The 25195-nt window shown below is 42.9% G+C and overlaps 2 protein-coding genes across 2 annotated transcripts in view; both read left to right on the plus strand.

Annotated features, from left to right (window-relative positions):
• LOC106600648 (zinc finger protein 239-like) overlaps positions 1–25195 on the plus strand; it is a 289371-nt gene that overhangs the window by 44544 nt on the left and 219632 nt on the right. The gene's annotated exons all lie outside the window — the stretch shown is intronic.
• LOC106574984 (gastrula zinc finger protein XlCGF17.1-like) lies at positions 1107–10972 on the plus strand. The gene is made up of 2 exons (XM_045698622.1): positions 1107–1138; positions 9328–10972. Exons 1-2 carry the CDS (start codon positions 1107–1109, stop codon positions 10307–10309), a joined length of 1014 nt encoding a protein of 337 aa, XP_045554578.1. The 3' UTR covers positions 10310–10972.

The raw sequence follows: 25195 nt of genomic DNA on the forward strand, positions 1-25195 counted from the left end.
TGGTCAAAACCAGGAAAACAGGGAAAACAGGAACCTTGAAAAAAACAGGAGCACTGGGAAAACGGTGTTACGCTTGATGAGACAAATTGAACTGGCAACAGACAGAGAACACAGGTACACTGGGGATAATGGTGGAAGATGGGCGACACTTGGAGGGGGGTGGAGACAAGCACAAAGACAGGTGAAACAGATCAGCGTGTGACAAACATTGGCAGTAGAATGGCCTTACTGAAGAGCTCAGTGACGTTCAACATGGCACCCTCATAGGATGCCACCTTTCCAGAAAGATAATTCCAATAGACGCCACCATAGAGAAGGAAATTCGTTATCACCTTTGTGCAAAACAAATCCATAGAATTTTTTCATGAATTGTCTTCGAGACCAATTTTTTCCTCCACCAATCACAGCCAAAGTTATTAGCGTTTTATATTCATGCTATTACATGGAAGAGCTTGTACCACATGCAGAAGGAAAAACAATGGAAATCACTCACGTGCTCTCATCCAGGACCTGCTCATTCAATGTGATTGGTTCCTGACATTGGAAGATGAGACAGACTGACTGAAGTGAATGGATAGTCCAGGATCTGCTGTTTGTATGGGGCTGCTTTGAAAGTGAACTGTGTGTGATCAGGGGTGTATTCATTCCACTGATTCTGTAGAAAAAAGTTTCTTAAAACGGAAGCAAACGGAATGAAACTGGGATAAACATACCAGAATTTGTCCAATAGAAACTCTTGGACTAATGATTACACCCTAGATCAGCTAGATACAGGCAAAAGTGTGCAAGGCGGTATTGAATGTGTCAATGTCTGTCTCAAATTTCTCTCTACCTGTGCACCTACGTTGTAAACTTTCCTTCATAGGCTGTTGTAGCAAGCACAGGATGGGTATGGGGAAAATTAGAGTACCATGTAGTAGCCTCAACCTATTGATGTTACATTGAGCTGGTTGAATGGCATATGAATTATAGTCATCCAACATATTATTTTAGAAATAAGGCCGTGGTCATGAAAAAAAAAAAAAAAGAACGGCCCTCCCTCATCTTAAACTCCACCGACCGCCACTGGCATTTACTAATGGGCTCCTGAAACCGGAACTAGCAAGATGTCAGCCTCCATGAACAGGCATATGCAACCGTGAGTAGATTACGTTCAAAACAACGGTCGGCCATCTTGGAGGCTGTCTCTAGTTCTTATTATAACTAAATGCATTGTGGGCTTCCACCATTTTAATGTAGTCAACTGGGTGGGACTTCCAGATTCATTGGCTGAGATCTCCTGGTGACTCCGTTGGAGTCACGTTCAACTGGTTCATCAGGAGGGATAAGCCAATTTTGAAGAAGAAAATGTACCACTTCAAATGGAGAATGGGCAGATTCGATTATGCTGTGCCACAGGGCACCGTTTTATGGCCTGTGGTGTAAACGGTGAACAGGCAAATGCGGCAAGGGAGGAGCGCTCTTCTCAAATAGAAAGGTGCAGATTACGGTTCTGTCATTTAGTTAACAAGGTGCATCATCCAGAAACATACATCTCTTCCATAAAATATTTGCTCGAATTTTTTCATGTGAAAACACAGAATCCTACTCATTGCGCCAAGTGCTTAATTACAACACTTTTGTTTTGAGGAGACTTCCCTGTGGGCTTTGAATGTGGCACCTGTCTCCCGCCTGGAAGGCAGCCCAGTTCCAAAACGAATGCCATCAATTTTCACCCCTTGCAAAAACACGGCCAGATTAATCGAATCCCCTCAATGCCACTGCATATTCTGTCACAGACGCTATAATGACACAGATACAAAGATGAGTCCTCTATCCATCTCTATGGATGCGCACCATTGTTCAGAATGAAGAAAGCAGCAGAGGTGAAGACGATCATTTTTGTCTCCGTTTCTATTCATTACTACAGGTTGGTAATAGCACGTTTACACTTCCTAATATCGACAGAACATGCCATAACATAATAGGTAACAAATCCGTCAAGGGATTACCAGATTTTATGTGTTATTTTTGTGTCGTGATGAAGAAGAAGTCATATAGCTTGAGATTTGGGGTTTGTCTGAGTTAATGTACACAATTTCGTCAAGGTAATTTAAAAATAATCAATTTATTTGAGATTTCTGAGTTCGTTTTATATGGTTATTGGTTGTGTAAAAAAATAAATCTCACGAGCTGGTAAAATGGCGCCGCCCACTGTCTGCGCCCACTGTCTGATCATACATTTATTTAGTTGGTACAGTATATTAACTAATATACATTGGTTCTAATTTATACCATTATTTATTCGTTTATGCTCCCCGCATATATAAACCACGTACACAAGATGGTAATTTTGATGACACATGGTGAGCTTACTGCCTATTGTACATGGTAAAATCGTGCGCACCAAATTGTAGTTCACATTTTGGTATGGCAAACGGCTGTGATGATTTTTCTTCAATATTCATCAGATATGAACACAAATACAATCTTTAGAGAATACAAATCTCATTTAATGTATGGAAAAACGTATTTGAGTGAACATTATCAAGCCAGCAGCAGACGAACAGAACCTGAATTATCTCTCCTCTCCCTGGTTTTAGCTTGCTGCTGTCACTGTCTACGTTTAGGATATTTAGCCCATACCAGTAACAAACAAACGATGTTATCGACGTATGGCAGGATCAAACAAAGTCTAGCTCACTTATTTTGCCAGCTAGGAAGAAACGGACACACATTTATTCAGAATCGGAGCAAGCTAAGGTCAGCTAATGCCTCTTCAACAAGAAGCAACTGTGACAACATTGATCCTAAACTCCCAAAATAAACTTTCCCTTTGTGCAAAATCCACCCTTCTAAAGAAAACCTGGCTCCTGGACTACTCCAAAATGCCAACCGATCCACGATGGAATACATGGCCACATCTTGGTTTAGCACACCATCCACACACACACACACAGTTTCGACCCCAGCCACAGGGCTCTATACAGAGCCATGCACAGACCTTTTGGGGAGCATGTGCTCAAGCTAAAAACGGACAGCCCCCAAAAAAGAATTCCCAGCAACTGTGGTCACAGACTCATAGAGTACCTAGTGGTTAGAGCGTTGGGCCAGTAACCGAAGACACATTTCAGTTGAAGGCATTCAGTTGGACAACTGACTAGGTATCCCCCGTCCTTTCCTAATACCCATAAAACCTAGCAGTCAAACATGAAATGGTTCCAATCGTTTTTCCAACATTCACTTTTCCCATAGGGGATTTTAGAATCACTTAAAATAAGGGATGTGTTTCATGTAGACTTACCCTGGCATGACATTTTGATAACATTGTAAATCTCTTGGACACGGTGACTTTTATCAATATATTTGCCTGTATTTACCCCCCAAAAAGAAATGCTAATTAGCTTCTAAATGTGGCCATCATAAAGAACTACAAATGCCATGTTGATCTGGATGAGAATGCTGAAGTGAGGAAAAAGTAAGAGTCTCTGGATTAACTATTTAATGTTAGCTAAATGTAGTAATGAATAAATTGGCTACATTTATTTAAATTAACAATTCTGTGTACTGTCTTGTGCAAGTTTTAAATTGACACAATACCTGTTAGCAAAGGTGTCAGCTAGAGATGACGTGCAGGCGCTTGCAGGAAATTGTAGTTTTTCATTATGTCTACTTTGACTCTAATTAGCATTTTCAAATCTGAGAGGAAATAGAGCCAAATATATTGGAGAAAAAAAGTTGCCTCGTCCGAGAGAGATTTACATGGTTATCAACAAATCCCCTATGATCTGGCCACAGTTCCTGACATATCGTACTGCTCTTATTCTGTCATTTCTGGATTTTTGTATTATTTCTGTTTTTCTGTGGCTTCATCCAAATTGTATTCTTATTCAGACTCTTGAAATATTTGCTCTATACAGGCAAAATGTACCCTTAACATGTGAATGCAATTCCGCTCCTTTGTAAAGACAGCAAATATATGTTGTGTATGTATGGTACATGTTATTTATGTGCTCTTCAATAAAAATGAATGACAAAAATCATATTTGGAACTGTTTCCTTCCTTGACCACTAGGTTTTATGGGTATTATGACACCTCCACTGTGGGGCTCTGTTGAGCTATTATTACAAGAAGAGGGGAAAGCAGCACCATCTGAGGAGTAAAGTATTCAGATAAACTGTTTCGAACAGGAAATGCAAAACTTCAAGTGTAATTGAGGTTTAAAAAGGCTTCTGAATTCCAGTCAAAATAGAAGATTGTAAGACATACTGTAGCCTACCATGACTATATCCAACCCAACTCCATTTGTTGCCACTATCATGTATCCTACCATGACTATAGCCAACCCAACTCCATTTGTTGCCACTATCATGTATCCTACCATGACTATATCCAACCCAACTCCATTTATTGCCACTATCGTGTATCCTACCATGACTATAGCCAACCCAACTCCATTTGTTGCCACTATCATGTATCCTACCATGACTATAGCCAACCCAACTCCATTTGTTGCCACTATCATGTATCCTACCATGACTATATCCAACCCAACTCCATTTGTTGCCACTATCATGTATCCTACCATGACTATAGCCAACCCAACTCCATTTGTTGCCACTATCATGTATCCTACCATGACTATATCCAACCCAACTCCATTTGTTGCCACTATCATGATTCCCAGTGGTTTGCAAACTTTTTTGACCCGTGACCCACAAAAAGGAGTGGTACAATATTGTGCAATATGCATGCACACGCAAACATGAGCGCACAATTGCTACGCAAATGTAGCCTGTCATTACAGCCATAAAAGGCAAGATAGGCTACAGAAACAAACTGCATTTTACACCTGCATTTGGAGCTGAAAGTCATTCATGTTAGCAGGCAGAATCAACTAGGGATTTATCATGTCACTTCTCTGGAGTCTAGAGCAGAATCAACTAGGGATATATCATGTCACTTTTCTGGAGTCTAGAGCAGAATCAACTAGGGATTTATCATGACACTTCTCTGGAGTCTAGAGCAGAATCAACTAGGGATTTATCATGTCACTTCTCTGGAGTCTAGAGCAGAATCAACTAGGGATATATAATGTCAGAATCATACAGCTACTTGTAGCAGAGGAGGTTGCAGGATCAGATGGAAAGCATGTGCTGTCTGCACCAGCCATCACTGTGGAGGGCAGCCTGCCTGCAGAATGCATATGCTTGTTGCCAGCCGGTAGCCCTGTTCTTCCTCACAAATATCATACATTCACCATGTTAAATCTTCATCCTATGATATTGAAGGCAGTGTGATGTAACAGCTGCTTATCTATAGACATATAGCCAGTAGGCACCCAAACAGGGCCTGTATGAAATAGGAAAATTATCAATCAAATCACCAGGTTTTGGCAAAGACGAGTCGGTAGTAGAGACGAGTCGGTAGTAGAGACGAGTCGGTAGTAGAGACGAGTCGGTAGTAGAGACGAGTCGGTAGTAGATTGCTAAACTGTATTCTATATGAATGATAAACGTAGGCTTACTCTGTTTTTGCCAAACTAGAGGAAATGAAACGCTTACTTTTTTTTACTGACTGTCATTGAAAGATTAGTGGAATGTGTGTGGGTAGCTGGACAGGTAGGATGACTGACAGTGAGGGTGAACAGGTGGTCACGGGTCAAGTGACAGAGGAATGGATGAGACTGGGGCAGAAATTCCTTTAACCATAAAGTGGTATATTTACTGGGTAGTCTGTGCTGCATAACAAAGGAAACAGAATAACATGTATCCAATAAAATTCATAATCACAAAGACCAAATCATAACAATTATTCATTATTAACATAATTAGGTAATTCAGCAATTCAGTTCAATAAGAAGTCAATAGGAATCATCCTTGAGTCATTTAGGCTCGTAACTATTGATCATAATCATAAGAATATAAATAATTCAGTCAGTGATCGGTTTTTCAGTCTATAATCCCCATCAGTTTGATATCAGAATTGATCAGTTAAGCAAACAATGACGTTGCATATTTCACCCTTTCAAGTTTGTCCTCATATGTACATACAATTTCATTGCATATTAACCATATATCGATGGCATAATTGGCCTGTGATGATCTGTAGGGCTGTGATCATTGACCATTGCTGTGATCATTGACCATTGATCATTGACCGCGGTAATAACTATAAACAATAACTGATGGTCCGCTCTCCCGATCGCTACAGATAGTTCAGATGAAAGGTAACAGATTCGGTGGATTTACGTGGATTCATGGACGCACAGAACTGGATTAGACGGAGTTAAGGAAGAGGAAGCAGCGAGATCGGGCGATGGCGATTTCCTCCTCTTAATGAGTTGACATCTGTCGGACATTTCCACCTGATCTAATTAAAGCGCCCCTGGCCCAGCTGAGCAAGTGGCCATGAATTAAAGGATTCTTCCACCAACTCCATGGGCCTTTTCTACAGTCATTGATCAACAATCAAGACATGCAACGTTTTGGTTCTGAAACATAGATGAGCATTTATAAAAGACAACAACATATGAAGAGAGGGACGGAACCTACACTGTTACACATACATACATATATAATTAGATCAGGTGGAAATGTGTATATATATATAAAAAAAACACACCACCGCCGAAAAGGGCATTTTGGAGACTGGAAGGGCAAATGGGAATGTGCTCTGCAGAGGGAAAGCCCTTTCTGTGCACGTACCTGGCTCTATACGTAAACATTAACCATCGTGACCAAAACTATTTTTATCCCGTATGTTTGCACGATTTATAGTATGACAGTGCCGAAATTAGCTACCAACATCTAGCAGACATGTTACTTTAGCGTTAAATCAGTGTGGTTAGGGGTTAGGTTTAAAATCACATTAAGAAGAGATGGCCAAGTTGATTTAGATGGAAGACGTGATCTGAATGCGGTAGCTCTGTAGCTAGCTAGCATAGTAAGCTAGCGCTTTCACTTAAGTTACCTGGTGAAGCTATAATGCTCGGTCTTTGCTACTGCTGGCTGTTTCTGATGCTGTCCATACCAACAACGTGGTTAGAAAGTATCCACTTTGAAAAGGAACGTTTTGCTGAAGCCCTCCTTCCATTGTTGATAGCCATGAAAGTGAAATGCCCCACAGATTGACGAGTAGATGTCAAATTCGCCAGCATTGTGGCCACAAATGTATCCTGCGTTTTAAAGTTTCATTTGCGTGGCCATAGTCACATTTGCACAGCAAGTGTTGCTACAACCTGCTACCACACAAAGCTCGGCCATCTTGATGAATAAAAATACAATTGCTAGCTAGCTCTATCCATAATACTAACCCACAATGTTGTTTTGTTTACCCACGAGTACAGTGCATTCGGAACGTATTCAGACCCTTTTTCTTTTTCCACATTTCGATACGTTACAGCCTTATTCTAAAATTATTAAATGTTTGCCTCATCAATCTACACACAATACCCCATAATGACAAAGTGAAAACAGGTTAAGGAATTATTGCAAATGTAAAATCAATAAATAACAGAAATACCTTATTTACATACATATTCAGACCCTTTGCTATGAGACTCAACATTGAGCTCTGGTGCATCCTGTTTCCATTGATCATCCTTGAGATGTTTCTACAACTTGATTGTTGTCCACCTGGGGCAAATTCAATGCATTGGACATTATTTGGAAAGGCACACACACCTGTCTATATAAGGTCCCACAGTTGACAGTGCATGTCAGAGCAAAAGCCAAGCCATTTGGGCGAAGGAATTGTCCGTAGAGCGCCGAGACAGTAGATTTTATAGTCATAATTTAGGCTAATAATATAACTCAATCGCTGTTTGCAAAAAATACTGTTCAATGCATGACTGAGCACGTAGTTGCGTAGAATAGGCGAGCTATATCAGATACGTTTCTTGGCCTTTTAGAAACACATTTAATGCTATTCTACTACACTCTATATGACTGGAGATATTAGCAGAATATTTGTTAAATAGTCTACTCTGCTAACAATGACAAACAGATCAGTAAAAATGATGTCTCCATAAAATGGTCCTACGAGAAGGGGAGACACACAAAGTTGTCAATTATGTCTGAGTGTTGGAGTGTGCCCCTTGCCATCTGTAAATAAATACATAAAAAACTAGAAAATCATCTGGTTTGCTTAATATTAGGAATTTGATGTATGACATTTACTTTAACTTTTTACTTTCACTCAAGTATGCATATGTAGTACTTTTTCCACCACTGACCAATGGTTTTTAAGTGAAACAATACAGTGTAGACAAGGTTATTCAGTAAAATAGTACATAGTGCTGCCTACAACATACTGTAACCTTGTACTAGATGGTTTGTGATTCATTTATGCATTATTTTAATGTAGGAAATCTACTATAGGTTAAGTGCACTTATGTTGTGTAAATTAAAGTGTGCACTTGTCTAATGTGAATTAATGTTGTCAATGCTTAGTTGAACAATAACATTTTTTTTTTTTAATAAAGGAAGTGCAAGAACTGTCAAGAAAATAACTTTTGTGTCTGTTTCTCTTTATTACTTCAGGCCGACTCAGATTAAGTCTGAGGCCGGTAACATCAACAGTGAGGACAAACCCAGCCTGCCTCTCTCCTTCCACACTGACTCCAAACCTACAGTCACTGGGTCCTGATTGTGACAGTGGAGCCCAGTTTGCACTGCAGGATCCAGAGATGGCATCAGTGAAGCTGGAGGACTGCAGTCAAACACTGGAGCTGAATGTCAACATTAAAGATGAAGAAGAGGAGGAGAAGATTGGGACATCTGTTTCTCATGGTAAGAGCGGGTTCTATCTATCTATCTATCTATCTATAAGTTATCTTCATAAGCTAGACCTCCATAAGTTATCACCCAGTCTATTGCTAGGTAGAATTCTGTATCTGACTCACATGACCCCTGACATTCTATTGCTTGTGTTGTTCGTTCCAACTCCCCACTGTGCATGAAATGTTACAGTAGAACTGTTTCATGATGAACTGTTTCAATGAGAAGGTAGATGTTACTTCATTCTACTGAGACTTGCATAGTTTGACACTAGTATTGTCAGAATTTGTTTTATTAAATTCCAGTTATTTCAGGAAGATCACTGAAATTACAATTCTCTTTAGTGCTTTTCAAAGAGGAACATTCCAAATAGAAATTTGGTTCATTTGAATTGACTGTAATTAAAAATTGAATTGACCCCAACCCTGGTAGTTACTAACCCTTGTGATAATGAGTGGAGGATGATATGGCATGTATACATTTGATATGTATATCACACTAACTGACTGGTTCTTCTGATGTTGTTCACACAGGAGACCATGTTGAGACATTCTCTACATCCAGAGAGCAACAGCAGGAAGATCACAGAGCTAAGAGGTCTCACCACTGCCCACATTGTGAGGAGATTTTCCCATTTCTATCAAAGCTAAAAATACACCTACAAATACACACAGGAGAGAAGCCTTATTCCTGCACTGACTGTGGGACGCGCTTCACAATATCAATGGCTCTGACAGTTCATCAGAGAGTGCACACTGGAGAGAAGCCTTACTCCTGCTCTGACTGTGGGAAGTGTTTCTCAGGATTGGGTCACTTAAAAAGACACCAACATACACACACAGGAGAGAAGCCTTACTCCTGCTCTGACTGTGGGAAGAGTTTCTCTCAACAGAGCAGTTTAAACTCGCACAAACATATACACACAGGAAAGAAGCCTTACTACTGCTCTGACTGTGGAAAATGCTTCACAGCATCATTTGAGTTAAAAGTTCATCAGAGAACACACACAGGAGAGAAGCCTTACTACTGCTCTGACTGTGGGATGAGTTTCTCTCAACAGAGCAGCTTAAAGTCACACCAACGTATACACACAGGAGAGAAGCCTTACTCCTGCTCTGACTGTGGGAAGAGTTTCTCTCATCAAAGCAGCTTAAAATCACACCAACATATACATAAAGCAGAGAAGCCTTACTCCTGCTCTGACTGTGGGAAGTACTTCACAACATCAGCTGAGGTAAAAGTTCACCAGAGAACACACACAGGAGAGAAGCCTTACTGCTGCTCTGACTGTGGGAAGAATTTCTCTCAACAGAGCAACTTAAAAACACACCAACTTATACATACAGGAGAGAAGCCTTTCTCATGCTCTGACTGTGTGAAGTGCTTCACAACATCATCTGAGCTAAAAGTTCATCAGAGAACACACACAGGAGAGAAGCCTTACTCCTGCTCTGACTGTGGGAAGAGTTTCTCTCAACAGAGCAACTTAATAACACACCAACGTATACATAAAGGAAAGAAGCCTCATCAGTTCTCTCAGGCCAGTTAAAATTAAAGTCACTCCATCACTTCATTCTCATCTCATAAAGGAAGTGGTAAGAGTGAATTTGATAACATTAAGAGAGTAACACACTATTGTAATCCTATTGTTTCTCACTGTGAGAACTTTACAGAGGAAAAGGAGCGTTATAGAATGTTAGCCTCTCTTTACTTTAGTGATCAGTATTCACCTTGTCAGTTCTGGTGTGTTTTGTTAGCTTCTACTGTAAAGATATTGAGATTACCTTGGATTTGCCCTTAGGGTTGAATATCCTCTGTGAGGCATCTCACAGTGGAGTTGTTGACTGAAGGATCTCTTGTTAAAACAATGGAGTGTGATGTTTGACTGGGTGGTACTGCTTCCTTCTGCAGTTTTCTGTGGGAATGAGTTAGTAGACACAACATGTATCAGATAGATGGTGTGATGATCAGTTTTCACCATTAGTTTGGGTGGATACTTTTATTTCTACTAAATGGCTTTTGTTTAATGATACACAGGTTATAAAACAAATACATGTGTTTATTAAATTGTCTTTTAAAACTAGATTCACTATTTTAGTCATTGATGATTAATGTATTTGGATAACTGCAATGAATGTAATTGAATTACTAATGAAAAATAAATGTTGTACATGCATTTTTGCTGGTCAACCTCTGGGTTATCTTTACGGAAAATACAATGTTTTTGTTTAAATCATGGCATTCAAAATATATTTACATTTATCTACTCAAAAACATGTCACTACACCTTTACACATCACCACAGGGACAAGCCATTTTGCTAGCCACCTGTATTTTTCTACAATGCATACAAATATGTTAATCAGTATAAAGGACTTACATATGTTTCCTTATGTAAAACCAGTTAAATAAAATGAAAAATGCATTTGTCTATATTCATTTTGAATAGTTTTCTAAGGTGCCACAGTCCAGGGACAGCATTACCACAACAATTCAAGAATGGCCCACTTACTATTGGGGAATTAGAATTCAAGAATTCTTAGAATTCTATTTAGCATTTTGGGACAAAGTAGCTCTCGTGTTTACACATGACAGCACATATGTCACTTAATTCAGTGCTTCCTAGTTCCATGTATCAAACAGTTATTTCAGTTATATTAAAATCAGTAAAATCTGTAGGGTCCCCTGCTGTTTACAAGGTTCACCTGTGTAATGATCATGCTGTTTAATCAGCTTCTTGATATGCCACACCTGTCAGGTGGATGGATTATCTTGGCGAAGGAGAAATGCTCACTAAACAGGGATGTAAACAAATTTGTGCACAAAATTTGAGAGAAATAAGCTTTTTGTGCATGTGGAACATTTCTTTACATCTTTACATGTTGCGTTTATATTTTTGTTCAGTATAGTTTGAACATGTAACCTTTTTTCTATGGAAAAGAAATGCATGTTTCTGGTCGATGCACCTAGCTGCCTTGTTGACAACATGACAGAGAGGCAAAGATTACTGTTTGGAGGGCTCCTCCCTCCCTGCTTTTTGCACTCACTGAGAGCACACAATTAAAAATGTTTTAATAACCTGTTAGGGACAGACGTTCCGCTAGCGGAACGCCTCACCAATATCCAATGGTAGAGCGTGGCGCGGAATACAAATACCTTAAAAATGCTATAACTTCAATTTCTCAAACATATGACTATATTACACCATTTTAAAGACAAGACTCTCGTTAATCTAACCACATTGTCCGATTTCAAAAAGGCTTTACAGCGAAAGCAAAACATTAGATTGTCAGGAGAGTACCCTGCCAAAAAATAATCACACAGCCATTTTCAAAGCAAGCATATATGTCACAAAAACCAAAACCACAGCTAAATGCAGCACTAACCTTTGATGATCTTCATCAGATGACACTCCTAGGACATTATGTTATACAATACATGCATGTTTTGTTCAATCAAGTTCATATTTATATCAAAAAACAGCTTTTTACATTAGCATGTGATGTTCAGAACTAGCATACCCACCGCAAACTTCCGGTGAATTTACTAAATTACTCACGATAAACGTTCACAAAAAACATAACAATTATTTTAAGAATTATAGATACAGAACTCCTTTATGCAATCGCGATGTCAGATTTTAAAATAGCTTTTCAGCGAAAGCACATTTTGCAATATTCTGAGTAGATAGCTCGGCCATCACAGGCTAGCTATTTTGACACCCACCAAGTTTGGTGCTGACTAAACTCAGAATTACTATAAGAAAAATTGGATTACCTTCGCTGTTCTTCGTCAGAATGCACTCCCAGGACTTCTACTTCAACAACAAATGTTGTTTTGGTTCGAAATAATCCATAGTTATATTGAAATAGCGCCGTTTTTTTTGTGCGTTGAGGTCACTATCCGAAGGGTGATGCGCGGGCGCATTTCGTGACAAAAGAAATCAAAATATTCCATTACCGTACTTCGAAGCATGTCAAACGCTGTTGAAAATAAATTTTTATGCAATTTTTCTTGTAAAATAGCGATAATATTCCAACCGGGCGACGTTATTTTCATTCAAACACTGAAAGAAAAACATGGAGTCCTCTCGTGGACACGCACTCCAGTGTCATTATTCCCTTCCTGACCACTCACAAAAACTCCTGCTGTTTTTCGCCCAGAGGCTGCAAAGACGTCATTCCACTTTCTGGCGCCTTCTGAGAGCCAATGGAAGCCTTAGAAAATGTCACGTTACAGCAGAGATGCTGTATTTTTGATGGAGATGCCCAAGAAGGAGAACAAATTGTCAGACAGGGCACTTCCTGTATGGAATCTTCTCAGGTTTTGGCCTGCCATATGAGTTCTGTTATACTCACAGACACCATTCAAACAGTTTTAGAAACGTTAGATTGTTTTCTATCCAAATCTACTAATTATATGCATATTCTAGTTTCTGGGCAGGACTAGTAACCAGATTAAATCGGGTACGTTTTTTATCCGGCCGTGAAAATACTGCCCCCTATCCCAAACAGGTTTTAAGTACATTTAATTTAACAAAATTCTGAATACACTTGGTTTGATTGCACAATGTTATTTCAATATGGTTCCATAAGGATAGAGGATAGATTAGTAAAACAGGGAGCAACCAAAATGGAGGTCTGGTGAGGTGACCAAACAATAGTGACACTACATGGGTCATTCATTCTTGAATTGAGGTGGCCTTCCAACTTGTAAACCCTTTCAACACCCCATTGTTAGAGTTTAATATACTGTATCCCCAGTACTATATTGAGGGTCAGACTGTTGAAATGCCCAGTTGATTATGTAAATAGTCTTGTAGAACTCTGGTATTGTCACGCTCGTCGTTAGAAATGGCGGACCAAAACGCAGCAGGTATGTGTATACTCATCTTCTTTATTTAACGGAAAAGAAGGAAAAACCAAACAAACACGTATACAAAAAATAAACAAACCGATGAACGACAAAATGACAGCCTTGAAGGCAACACAGCAATCCAAAGACAATCTCCCACAATTAGACAAACAAACACACCCAACTAATATAGGACTTCCAATCAAAGGCAACACCACACAGCTGCCTTCAATTGTAAGTCCACCCCAATTAACCAAACATAGACATACAACTAACTAGATAACACATAGAAATACATAAACACAGACCATAAACCAAAAACCCGGAAATACTAAATCAAACACCCTATTTTCCAAAACACCACCCCGAACCACATAAAACAAATACCCTCTGCCACGTCCTGACCAAACTACAATACCAATTAACCCTTATACTGGCCAGGACGTGACAGGTATTGATGGTTCATTTGAGGGTGAGTCATTGATATGAATGTTCAGAGTGAAAGAGCTGTGAACTCACCTGTGATGGCCCACATCTACCACAACCTTTCCTATTGTGTTAGTCAGCACCACAGCATTTTAGGAAGCCATAGTTCAAAATCCTATCCAGGGTTGACAGATTGACAGTGAGGACAAACCTGGCCTGCCTCTCCTTCCACACTCCAAACCTACAGTCACTGGGTCCTGATTGTGACAGTGGAGCCTAGTTTGCACTGCAGGATCCAGAGATGGCATCAGTAGACAGGTTTCCATTTAGACAGGTTTCCATTAACCCAGGTTAATTAAACAACAACAAAAAAATTGTTTTTAAAAAAAATTCAGGAAAACATTGAAGAACCACAGCACAATGAAGTGAAGGTGGAAGAATGGCGCTGCTAAGATCAAACATTAATCTCCTGAGTACACACCATCGAATCTTGAGTACATACCTAGTCCCCTGAATACAAACCTAGTAATCTTCCATACAGGCCTTCAAATAGTGAACTACTCTTGTAATGGACCGGTAAGTGCTATGAAAGGGATGTTTAAAAATGTACTGCTATGTACTGCAGTGTACCCTAATCCTGGTCCAGGGGACCCAAAGGGGTGTGCTTTTTTGTTTTTGCCCTAACACTCACACACTGGGTTCAACTAAGCAACTCAAGCCTTTGAATTGAATAAGGTATGAGAGTGCTAGGGCAAAAACACACATGTACACCCCTTTGGGACAAGGATTGGGGAACACTGCTGTACTGAAAGTCCTCAATCTTCAGAACTTCACTGTTGACGTGCACATTATTTGGATTGTATACAGGGTGATGAAAACAGTCTGTACATTTGTAATTTGATTGAACTATCCCTTTAATTGGAGTTCCATTGGAGTTTCATTTAGTTAGAGGTGCATTTGCTCTAAGCTTGTGCTATCAATAAAGATTCATTTATTTTATAAAGAACACTGCTTTTGTCATCTCTTAAGGAGGCTAGGTGAACGTAACGAGTCTGCTCTCATACTCCCTTAAAGACCTTTGCTTAAAAAATTTGAAAAAAGCGGCAGCTGTATGTCCACTTTGAGACGCCATAGACCCCTTTCTGCATTTACAAACATAGGTCACAAAATGTAATCATAATATATGCACATAATTCTTGCAAACTCTTTCGGATGGGAAGCATGCTTGCACCTTGACTAACAAAAATGATGTGTTACAAATGATTTCAGTAGTCCTACATTGTCACAAGGTAGGGTACAAGGGGGGAATTGCTGACATAAAAAAGCAACGTTTGGGAAAATGGTATGTAGATTAAGGTCATGCTTAGGTGAATAAACTGTAAAGGGAAATAAATGGCTACAGTTACCCCGGTAGAAGACTATGGCATAGGGTTTCACACAGGTGTGTTAATCTATTTTATCAGTTTTATTTAGAAATGATTTAGTAAGTAATACTTCAAAGCTAAGTCTAGTTGTCTTATTTTAATTATATAAATACAATATGTAGGGGGGATTGCACATGTCACCATTAATATCAGCACTACCTGCACATGAATTTTCATTGTACTTTCTTTGTGGTTCCTTTTCCATACAATCCATTATGTACAATTGCACAAAATATTATTTGAATAATGCAAGATTTTAAATCCCAGAAGTCTTTAAAATGACATTCAGGAGCAAAAGGTTTCAATAGTTGTTTTAAATTCATGAAACAAATTGGAATGGAACATTAAATAACACTGGAATATAACATTTTACAACAATAACTTAACTAATTAATTCAGTGTAACATTGATGTGGCAACTCTCTTATGCTCTGCTATTGCACAATTCTAATTTGAATATAGGTCAAAAATAAAGCTATCCCCAGTAAAATTGGAGCACAACTCATGAGCCCACCTCCTGCACTGCTCAGACCTAATCTAGTCCCCACTGAAATAGGGGGAGAGATGCCAATTTAAAAGCTCTCTCAAACACTTAGCTAGCTATCTAGCTACATGACATAAAATGCTGTGTAAAATATCTAAAAGGCTATAAAGTAACTGTTATATCTAGCCTAGCTGTAGAAGAACGCACATCTACACGGTTTCACATTGTACATCACTCTGTCGTTTAATGACATGTGCCACTCATCCTGACAACCCATTCATCCGTAAAGCAGCACACTGTCGTAAACCATAACAACGTATAGTATGACGTACAGCACGTCGTACCATACATAACATTTCCCCCCCCTTTCCAAAACCAGGGACTGGTACCATATATAAAATGTCCATAGGGCAAGAACCTAGAGTGATACCTGTAAGAAATAAAACATTAACCCTTAAACGGAAGGACTCTCCAAACTAGCCAGTTCAGTCCATTAACCTGGAGGTTGACTAAGACACCTACCGGAGCCTAAGAATGAAAAGAGGTTAAGTAGTCCCCCAGATGAGCAGGGCGAGTTCGTGCCCGCATAGGCCTTTCTTCAACCGCCACCGCTTGTGGCTCTGGCCCTTGGGGAGCCCACAGAGGCTGGGGCTCGGGTGGTAGTGGTGGGGGAGGTCCATCCGGTGGCGTCTCTGGCCTGCATGTCTGTTCTGTGTGCATTCGTATTCCTTGAGGGGCAGGGACTTTTCTGAGGCGGCTGGCGTGCCAGCGTGATCCATTGCTCAACATGAATGTGGCGGGCCCCAGTTGTCGACTGACCTGCAGGGGGTCCGACCAGAATGAGGCCATTTTGTTGCACCGCTGAGGCCGTCGGGCTCGAACCCAGTCAGACACTTGGATGATCGACTTCTTCACCCTGTGTGCCTTGTCAAAACGCTGTTTCATTTCTCTTTGGTGCCTGGTCACTGCCTGCTTTTCTTGGGTGCACCTAGTCGCCGGTTCTGCAACTCTCGGTGTTCTGAGTCTGTCCAGTGGCAGTTCCATCTCACGACCTAGCATGAGGGATGCCGGGGAGACCTGTGTTGTGTGTTTGCTTGCTCTGTAGTGCATTAGCGTTTGATTCAAAGCAGTTTGGAACGTGCACCCCTGGACCAGGTGCGCTCTGATGCCGTTCTTCAGCGTTTGGTTGAAGCGTTCCACCCCTCCGTTAGCTTGTGGGTTGTAGTAGGCCGTGCGGATGTGTTTGATTCCCTTGTTGCTGAGATATGAGGAGAACTCGGCAGAGATTAGCTGGGGCCCATTGTCCGTGGTAAGGGTGAGGGGCAGGCCCCACCTTGTGAACAGGCTGTCTAGGATGTCCACGATGGCCTGTGCTGTGACAGTTCCGACAGGAACCACTTCTGGCCACTTAGAGTGGAGGTCATACACCACCACCAGGAAGCGCTGATGGTGAGGGACTGCGTGACCATGGATCTCGCCACAGATGTCCAGTTGGATGTGCTCCCAGGGGCGGGACGGCCATGCGAGAGGCTGCAGGGGGGGTGGGGCGGACTGTCCTGTTTTCCCACTGAGGAGGCATGCAGCACAATCCCTGACCAGGGCTTCAATGTCGTGGTCGATGCCTGGCGCCATGGATAGAACACGCGCACGCAGACCACTTGGGACCACAGTGCAAAACCCTCGAGAGACACAAACTTCTTCCCAGCAAGACAGTTCGTGCTTCACCCTGGCGAAAGTCGCCAGCTCTTCCGGCACGTGTGCTGGCCATCCAGTGCGTATGTAGGTGCGCAGGGTAGACAGTGTGGGATCCTGTTCCGATGCTTGCTTCAGCTCCTCCAGTGAGACGACTGACTGAAGAGGAGCGTAAAGCATTTGTACGAGCTCTGTTTCGTTGTCGTCTGGCAAGACGGTCGGAGTAGGAGCGTCAAAGGAGCGTGAGAGGAGGTCTGCCACCACGTTATCCCTCCCTGGAGTGAACTTCAGCTGATAATCGTACTGTCTGAGGCGGTCGGCCCATCTGTGCAGCCGAAGTGGCTTGTGGCCAGTTCCTGATGCCGACAGTAGCGTTGTGAAGGACTGGTGGTCAGTTCGGAGCGTGAACAGACGGCCATAGAGGTAGAGGTGCCACCTTTCGCACGTCCAGACACAGGCCAGTGCTTCTCGTTCGCCCACAGAGTACTGTTGTTCTGTGGGGCTCAGGGCCCTTGAGGCGAAGGCGACGGGCCTCTCAATGCCATTCTGCAGCTGTGAGAGGACAGCTCCTAGTGCTCCAGCTGAGGCGTCACATGTGACAATGGTGGTGCAGACGGGGTCAAAGTGAGCCAAGACTGGGGCTGTGGTGAGCTGGCTCTTCAGTGAGCGGACCGCGTCTGAGCAGGCTGCCGTCCAGGCCCATGGCTCATCCTTCTTGAGGAGCTGGCGAAGGGGCGCTGTGGTCTGGGAGTAGTGGGGCAGAAACCGGAGGTAGTAGGCTGTCATGCCCAAGAATGATGCCACCTGAGAGGCTGAGGTCGGTTCCGGGATCCTGTGGACGGCTTCAATGTTCAACATGAGTGGGGTAATGCCTTTGGCCGACAGGCGCAACCCCACAAACTCGACGGCTGGAGCTGCAAAGGTGCACTTTCCACCGTTAAGGGTCAGGTTGTTCTGCAGTAGAGCGCTGAATACTCTGTGGAGTCGACAATCATGGATGTGGAGGTCAGGACCGTGGACCACGATGTCATCCAGATAGACCGCCACCCCAGGTATTCCAGCGAGGATGGTGCTCATCACCTTCTGGAAGCAGCTGGGGGCGGAGCTAAGTCCAAAAGGCATGCGTGTATATCTGAACACGCCAGCATGTATGACAAAGGTAGTGAGATCTCTGCTAGCTGCATGGAGGGATACCTGAAGATAACCCTGACGAAGGTCAAGCTTCGTGAAGATCGTGGAGCCATGGAATTGTGCGGTCAGCTCCTCAGCTGTAGGCAAGGGGTACTTATCCGGGACAACGGCCTTGTTCACAGCACGAAGATCCACGCAGGTCCGGATTCCACCTGACTTTTTGGTTGCAATGACTAAGTTTGAAATCCAGGGGGCAGCGTTGACTGGCTCAATGATGCCTGCATCCAACTGTGCCTGGAGATCTTTTGTGACATCATCACGCAGTGCAAAGGGAATGCGCCGCAGGGGCTGCATGACTGGGGTCACTTCCGGATTCACTAGGGGCCTGTGAGTAAAGGCTGTGAGGCAGCCCAGTCCATCAAACAGAGTTGGCCAGTTCTGTTGCCATGTGCAGGTAACCTGGTGGATAGCTGACCCACTGTCATCTCTCAGCGTGAATCCCAAGCCTGTGAAGAGGTCGAGGCCCAAGAGGTTGGCACCCCGCTTTGCAACATGAAATGTGAATGATGGCAGATGCTTGGTGCCGTAGTGTACTGGGACCTGGAGGGTGCCTACAATGTCTATCTTGGCTCTACCGTACCCACACAGGGCAGTGGAGGGCTGTTGGAGTGGTAGGTGACTGAAAAACTTGTAGTAAGTGGCAAGGTTGAGCAATGACACCGCAGCGCCAGTATCCAGCAGCAAAGGCAAACCCACCTCACCCAGCTGCACAGTGCATGTCCTGAATGACACATGGTTGGTGGAGACGGTTCGGATTTCCGTGTGTTCGTGTTGAGAGTGAGATGAAACTAAGGGCCTGTGCTGGGTGGAGCTAGTAGCTGGGGCAGAACGACACACTTTCGCAAAGTGATTGTATTTTGAACAGTTCTTGCATATTTTCCCACGGGCTGGGCAGTTTGAAGCCCTTGAATTGTGAGAGCTAGCATTTACATTTACATTTAAGTCATTTAGCAGACGCTCTTATCCAGAGCGACTTACAAATTGGTGCATTCACCTTATAATATCCAGTGGAACAACCACTTTACAATAGTGCATCTAAATCTTTTAAGGGGGGGTTAGAAGGATTACTTTATCCTATCCCAGGTATTCCTTAAAGAGGTGGGGTTTCAGGTGTCTCCGGAAGGTGGTGATTGACTCCGCTGTCCTGGCGTCGTGAGGGAGCTTGTTCCACCATTGGGGTGCCAGAGCAGCGAACAGTTTTGACTGGGCTGAGCGGGAACTGTGCTTCCTCAGAGGTAGGGAGGCGAGCAGGCCAGAGGTGGATGAACGCAGTGCCCTTGTTTGGGTGTAGGGCCTGATCAGGGCCTGAAGGTACGGAGGTGCCGTTCCCCTCACAGCTCCATAGGCAAGCACCATGGTCTTGTAGCGGATGCGAGCTTCGACTGGAAGCCAGTGGAGAGAGCGGAGGAGCGGGGTGACGTGAGAGAACTTGGGAAGGTTGAACACCAGACGGGCTGCGGCGTTCTGGATGAGTTGTAGGGGTTTAATGGCACAAGCAGGGAGCCCAGCCAACAACGAGTTGCAGTAATCCAGACGGGAGATGACAAGTGCCTGGATTAGGACCTGCGCCGCTTCCTGTGTGAGGCAGGGTCGTACTCTGCGAATGTTGTAGAGCATGAACCTACAGGATCGGGTCACCGCCTTGATGTTAGTGGAGAACGACAGGGTGTTGTCCAGGGTCACGCCGAGGCTCTTAGCACTCTGGGAGGAGGACACAAGGGAGTTGTCAACCGTGATGGCGAGATCATGGAACGGGCAGTCCTTCCCCGGGAGGAAGAGCAGCTCCGTCTTGCCGAGGTTCAGCTTGAGGTGGTGATCCGTCATCCACACTGATATGTCTGCCAGACATGCAGAGATGCGATTCGCCACCTGGTTGTCAGAAGGGCGAAAGGAGAAGATTAATTGTGTGTCATCTGCATAGCAATGATATGAGAGACCATGTGAGGATATGACAGAGCCAAGTGACTTGGTGTATAGCGAGAATAGGAGAGGGCCTAGAACAGAGCCCTGGGGGACACCAGTGGTGAGAGCACGTGGTGCAGAGACAGATTCTCGCCACGCCACCTGGTAGGAGCGACCTGTCAGGTAGGACGCAATCCAAGCGTGGGCCGCGCCGGAGATGCCCAGGTCGGAAAGGGTGGAGAGGAGGATCTGATGGTTCACAGTATCAAAGGCAGCAGATAGGTCTAGAAGGATGAGAGCAGAGGAGAGAGAGTTAGCTTTAGCAGTGCGGAGAGCCTCCGTGACACAGAGAAGAGCAGTCTCAATTGAATGCCCAGTCTTGAAACCTGACTGATTAGGATCAAGAAGGTCATTCTGAGAGAGATAGCAAGAGAGCTGGCCAAGGACGGCACGTTCAAGAGTTTTGGAGAGAAAGGAAAGAAGGGATACTGGTCTGTAGTTGTTGACATCGGAGGGATCGAGTGTAGGTTTTTTCAGAAGGGGTGCAACTCTCGCTCTCTTGAAGACGGAAGGGACGTAGCCAGCGGTCAAGGATGAGTTGATGAGCGAGGTGAGGTAGGGGAGAAGGTCTCCGGAAATGGTCTGGAGAAGAGAGGAGGGGATAGGGTCAAGTGGGCAGGTTGTTGGGCGGCCGGCCGTCACAAGACGCGAGATTTCATCTGGAGAGAGAGGGGAGAAAGAGGTCAAAGCACAGGGTAGGGCAGTGTGAGCAGGACCAGCGGTGTCGTTTGACTTAGCAACGAGGATCGGATGTCGTCAACCTTCTTTTCAAAATGGTTGACGAAGTCATCCGCAGAGAGGGAGGAGGGGGGGGGAGGGGGAGGAGGATTCAGGAGGGAGGAGAAGGTAGCGAAGAGCTTCCTAGGGTTAGAGGCAGATGCTTGGAGTTTAGAGTGGTAGAAAGTGGCTTTAGCAGCAGAGACAGAAGAGGAAAATGTAGAGAGGAGGGAGTGAAAGGATGCCAGGTCCGCAGGGAGGCGAGTTTTCCTCCATTTCCGCTCTGTTCCGGGCAGCCCTGTTCCGGGCAGCCTAGCCCCACAGTTGCCACAGCTACTTCTGTTTGTTTGTCTGTGTGCCTGCTGCACGGGCATGCCGGTGTCTGTGTCCATGCAGCTATCAACGTGGGAGGCCATGCGCAGCGCGTGATTGTTGTAGTGCGCCTGCTCGGGCTGAAGCTGCTGTGTGAGAATGGCTGGGGGCCGAGTGTATGCTGCAGATCTGTCTGTTAGCATAGTAGAGCATTCCAACGCCGCTTCAACCTGGAGTGCTATTTTAATAGCTCCATCTAGTTGTAAATTATCCGATTCCAAAAGTAGTTTCTCCCTTGTCTTTTCACATAACGTCCCCTCTATCAACTGATCCCTGATGATCTCGTCCTGAAGTATCCCATAGTTACAAGAGCTAGCCAAATCCCTCAGATTAGCCACGTAGCTTTTAATGGACTCACCCGGCCGTTGGTGTCTCTTCCGTAGCCGGTAGCGTCGGAGGAGCACTCGCTCTTTCCCGGCGAAGTGGTTCCGTAGGAGGCTAACTGCAGCAGTGAATGTAGGAGCCGATCCAAGCGCTCTGAAAATCCTCTGTCCCGAGGCAGTGACGGAGCAGTGCTGTCCTCCGCTTGTCGGAGATTGTAGAAAAGTCCATAGCTTCGATATAAGTGTTAAAGCTATCAAGCCAGTTATTCCACGGGACTGGAGGTTCGCCAGGCACGGCGAGGAATGGTGCCGGCGGTGGTAAACTGAATTCAGCCATCTTCGTCGCCAATGTTATATCTAGCCTAGCTGTAGAAGAACGCATATCTGCACGGTTTCACATTGTACATCACTCTGTCGTTTAATGACATGTGCCACTCATCCTGACAACCCATTCATCCGTAAAGCAGCACACTGTCGTAAACCATAACAACGTATAGTATGACGTACAGCACGTCGTACTATACATAACAGTAACATTAACTCTAAAGCTGTCAGTCACTAGTGCAAACATTTACAACTGCAATTAAGTTATGTTATCTTTTTAATGTATTTTACCTCAGACGATCTGGTAGTAAGGTTGCTAGCTAGCACTCCTAGCAGCTTTTGCTAACTAGCTAGCATTTACTGCTAGTGAAGTTGCTAGCTAGCAAGTTAGAATAAACTAGTGCTAACTGGGATAGTCATTAACTGTTTGAATACTAACATACTGTGTTCGAATACTAACATACTGTATACTACATACTTAATGAGTATATACTACATACTATTAGTTCATTTTAGTATACTGTAAATGAACAGTATGCTCTCAGTTGAGCGTACTAGCCCTTCGCATGTCTAGCTAGTTAGCATAACAAATTACTAGTTAGACATTTTACGACTTTGGGTGTGTTCTTAAATTCAATCTGGAGTGCCAGAGTGCGCTCGTAAATTCAGAGCGTTGTCAGATTGTCCGTTTATAAATGCAGAGTGTACACTGGACACTCGGGCTGAGGAATAAGGTTGATTTGAACATTTTGACCTTACAACAAAATTCAAACACCCAAGCTAACATTGGCTAGCTTGCTAGCTACTTCCAGACACAAATGAGAGAACTCTGACCATTTTACTCACCCTAGCAGAGCTGGTTAGGCAGTTTTCATGTTATCCAGAGCGTTGGTGACTGTAAATGTGCTGCTGGCAACAATTTAATTACGCTTTTTTGCAGACGTTTACTGACACCGGCCATATTCAATGGGTGTTGAGCGCTCGTAAGTTCATTATTCTGCGTTCTGGTACACTCAGATGAGAAAAAAAATCGGAGTAGATAGCTCTGAAATCGGTGTAGATAGCCAGAGCAAATTTATGAAAGAACCCGAATGTACATTGAGATTGCACAACGACTATACCATTTAGCTAAGCTAAGAATGACGGAAATAATCAAGTCAATAAATGTTGGGTAGTTAGTTAGATAGCCTATAGTTAATGTACTGGCAAGTTGGATGTATATTTTGCCAACTAATGTTAGGTAGCTAGCTAACAACATACCGGTACATACTGCTGTAATAATACGCTATGTGGTTCGTAAGGACAGCGTAGCTAACGAATTGTCAGCAAATATAACGTGTAAGGTAACTTATTTGAAAAGTCACTACTTTAACTATATCCATACTGTGACGAATAAGAATACTATATACTCAATTCACATCCCAAATAGTACGGTTAGTATGAGTATTCGAACACAGTTATTGTCTAAATGACAGGTCGAAACACATTCATAGCCATTAAGGGATAACTAGCCCCCAGGGGCCAGTTACCCCCAAGTAGGGCGAGTTGCCCCCAACACTCATCCAACATATTACAACTTTACTCAAAAATTATCCAAATGTTTCTCTCTAAACAAGTTATTATTTATCTTAAGGCTTTCCTACTTGTATGTTTAAAAAACTATTATAGATCTAACTTCATTGAAATATATCTACAACTTTTTCTCCATAATTAAAAAGAAAATCGATTTACCACAAAATCATTTTGTTTAAATATCTCCAAAAGTTGTGATGACACAAAGGAAATTGGGAAAATAATTTGGTGAAATCTTGTTGTCCTAATGTGAATTACAGGGGGGTTGAACATCTCTGGAGAGACCTGAAAATAACTGTGCAGCGACATTCTCCATCTAACCTGACAGAGCTTGAGAGGATATGCAGAGAAGAATGGGAGAAACTCCCCAAATACAGGTATGCCAAGCTTGTAGTATCATACCCAAGAAGATAAGGCTGCCAAAGGTGCTTCAACAAAGTCCGGAGTAAAGGGTCTGAATACTTACGTAAATGTGATATTTAAGTTTTTATTACATTTGCAAAAACTGTGTCATAAAACCTAGCGGTCAAACAGGGAAATGGTTCCAATCATTTTTCATTTTCATTCATTTTATAAACACTTAAAATAAGGGCTGTGTTTCGTGTAGGCTTATCCCGGTGTGACGTTTTGATAACCATGTACATTTCTCTCGGACAATGTGACTTTTATCAATATATTCGGCTTTATTTCCTCTCAGATTATAAAACGCTGATTAGCATTAAATCACTGCAAGTAATCTCTAGCTGATACTTTTTCTGACAGGTGTTGTGTCAATTTACAACTTGCACAAACAGTTAACAGAATTTCTCATTTAAATAAATGTAGTCTACTTATTCATTACTACATTTAGCTAACATTATATAGTTAAATCAGAGATCCTTACCTTTGACTGGAATCGGCAGTCTTGTCCAGATCATCATGGCATTTGTAGTTCTTTAGGATAGCCACATTAGCAGCTAATTAGCGGTTCATTTTGGGGATGTAAATACTGGCGAATATATTGCTCAAAGTCACCTTGTCCTGGAGAGATTTACACGGTTATCAAAACGTTATACCAGGGTAAGCCTATCTACCACCCTATGTAAAACTGGGATA

This window comes from Salmo salar, chromosome ssa17 (genome assembly GCF_905237065.1).
Source record: "Salmo salar chromosome ssa17, Ssal_v3.1, whole genome shotgun sequence".
Lineage (NCBI taxonomy): Eukaryota > Metazoa > Chordata > Actinopteri > Salmoniformes > Salmonidae > Salmo > Salmo salar.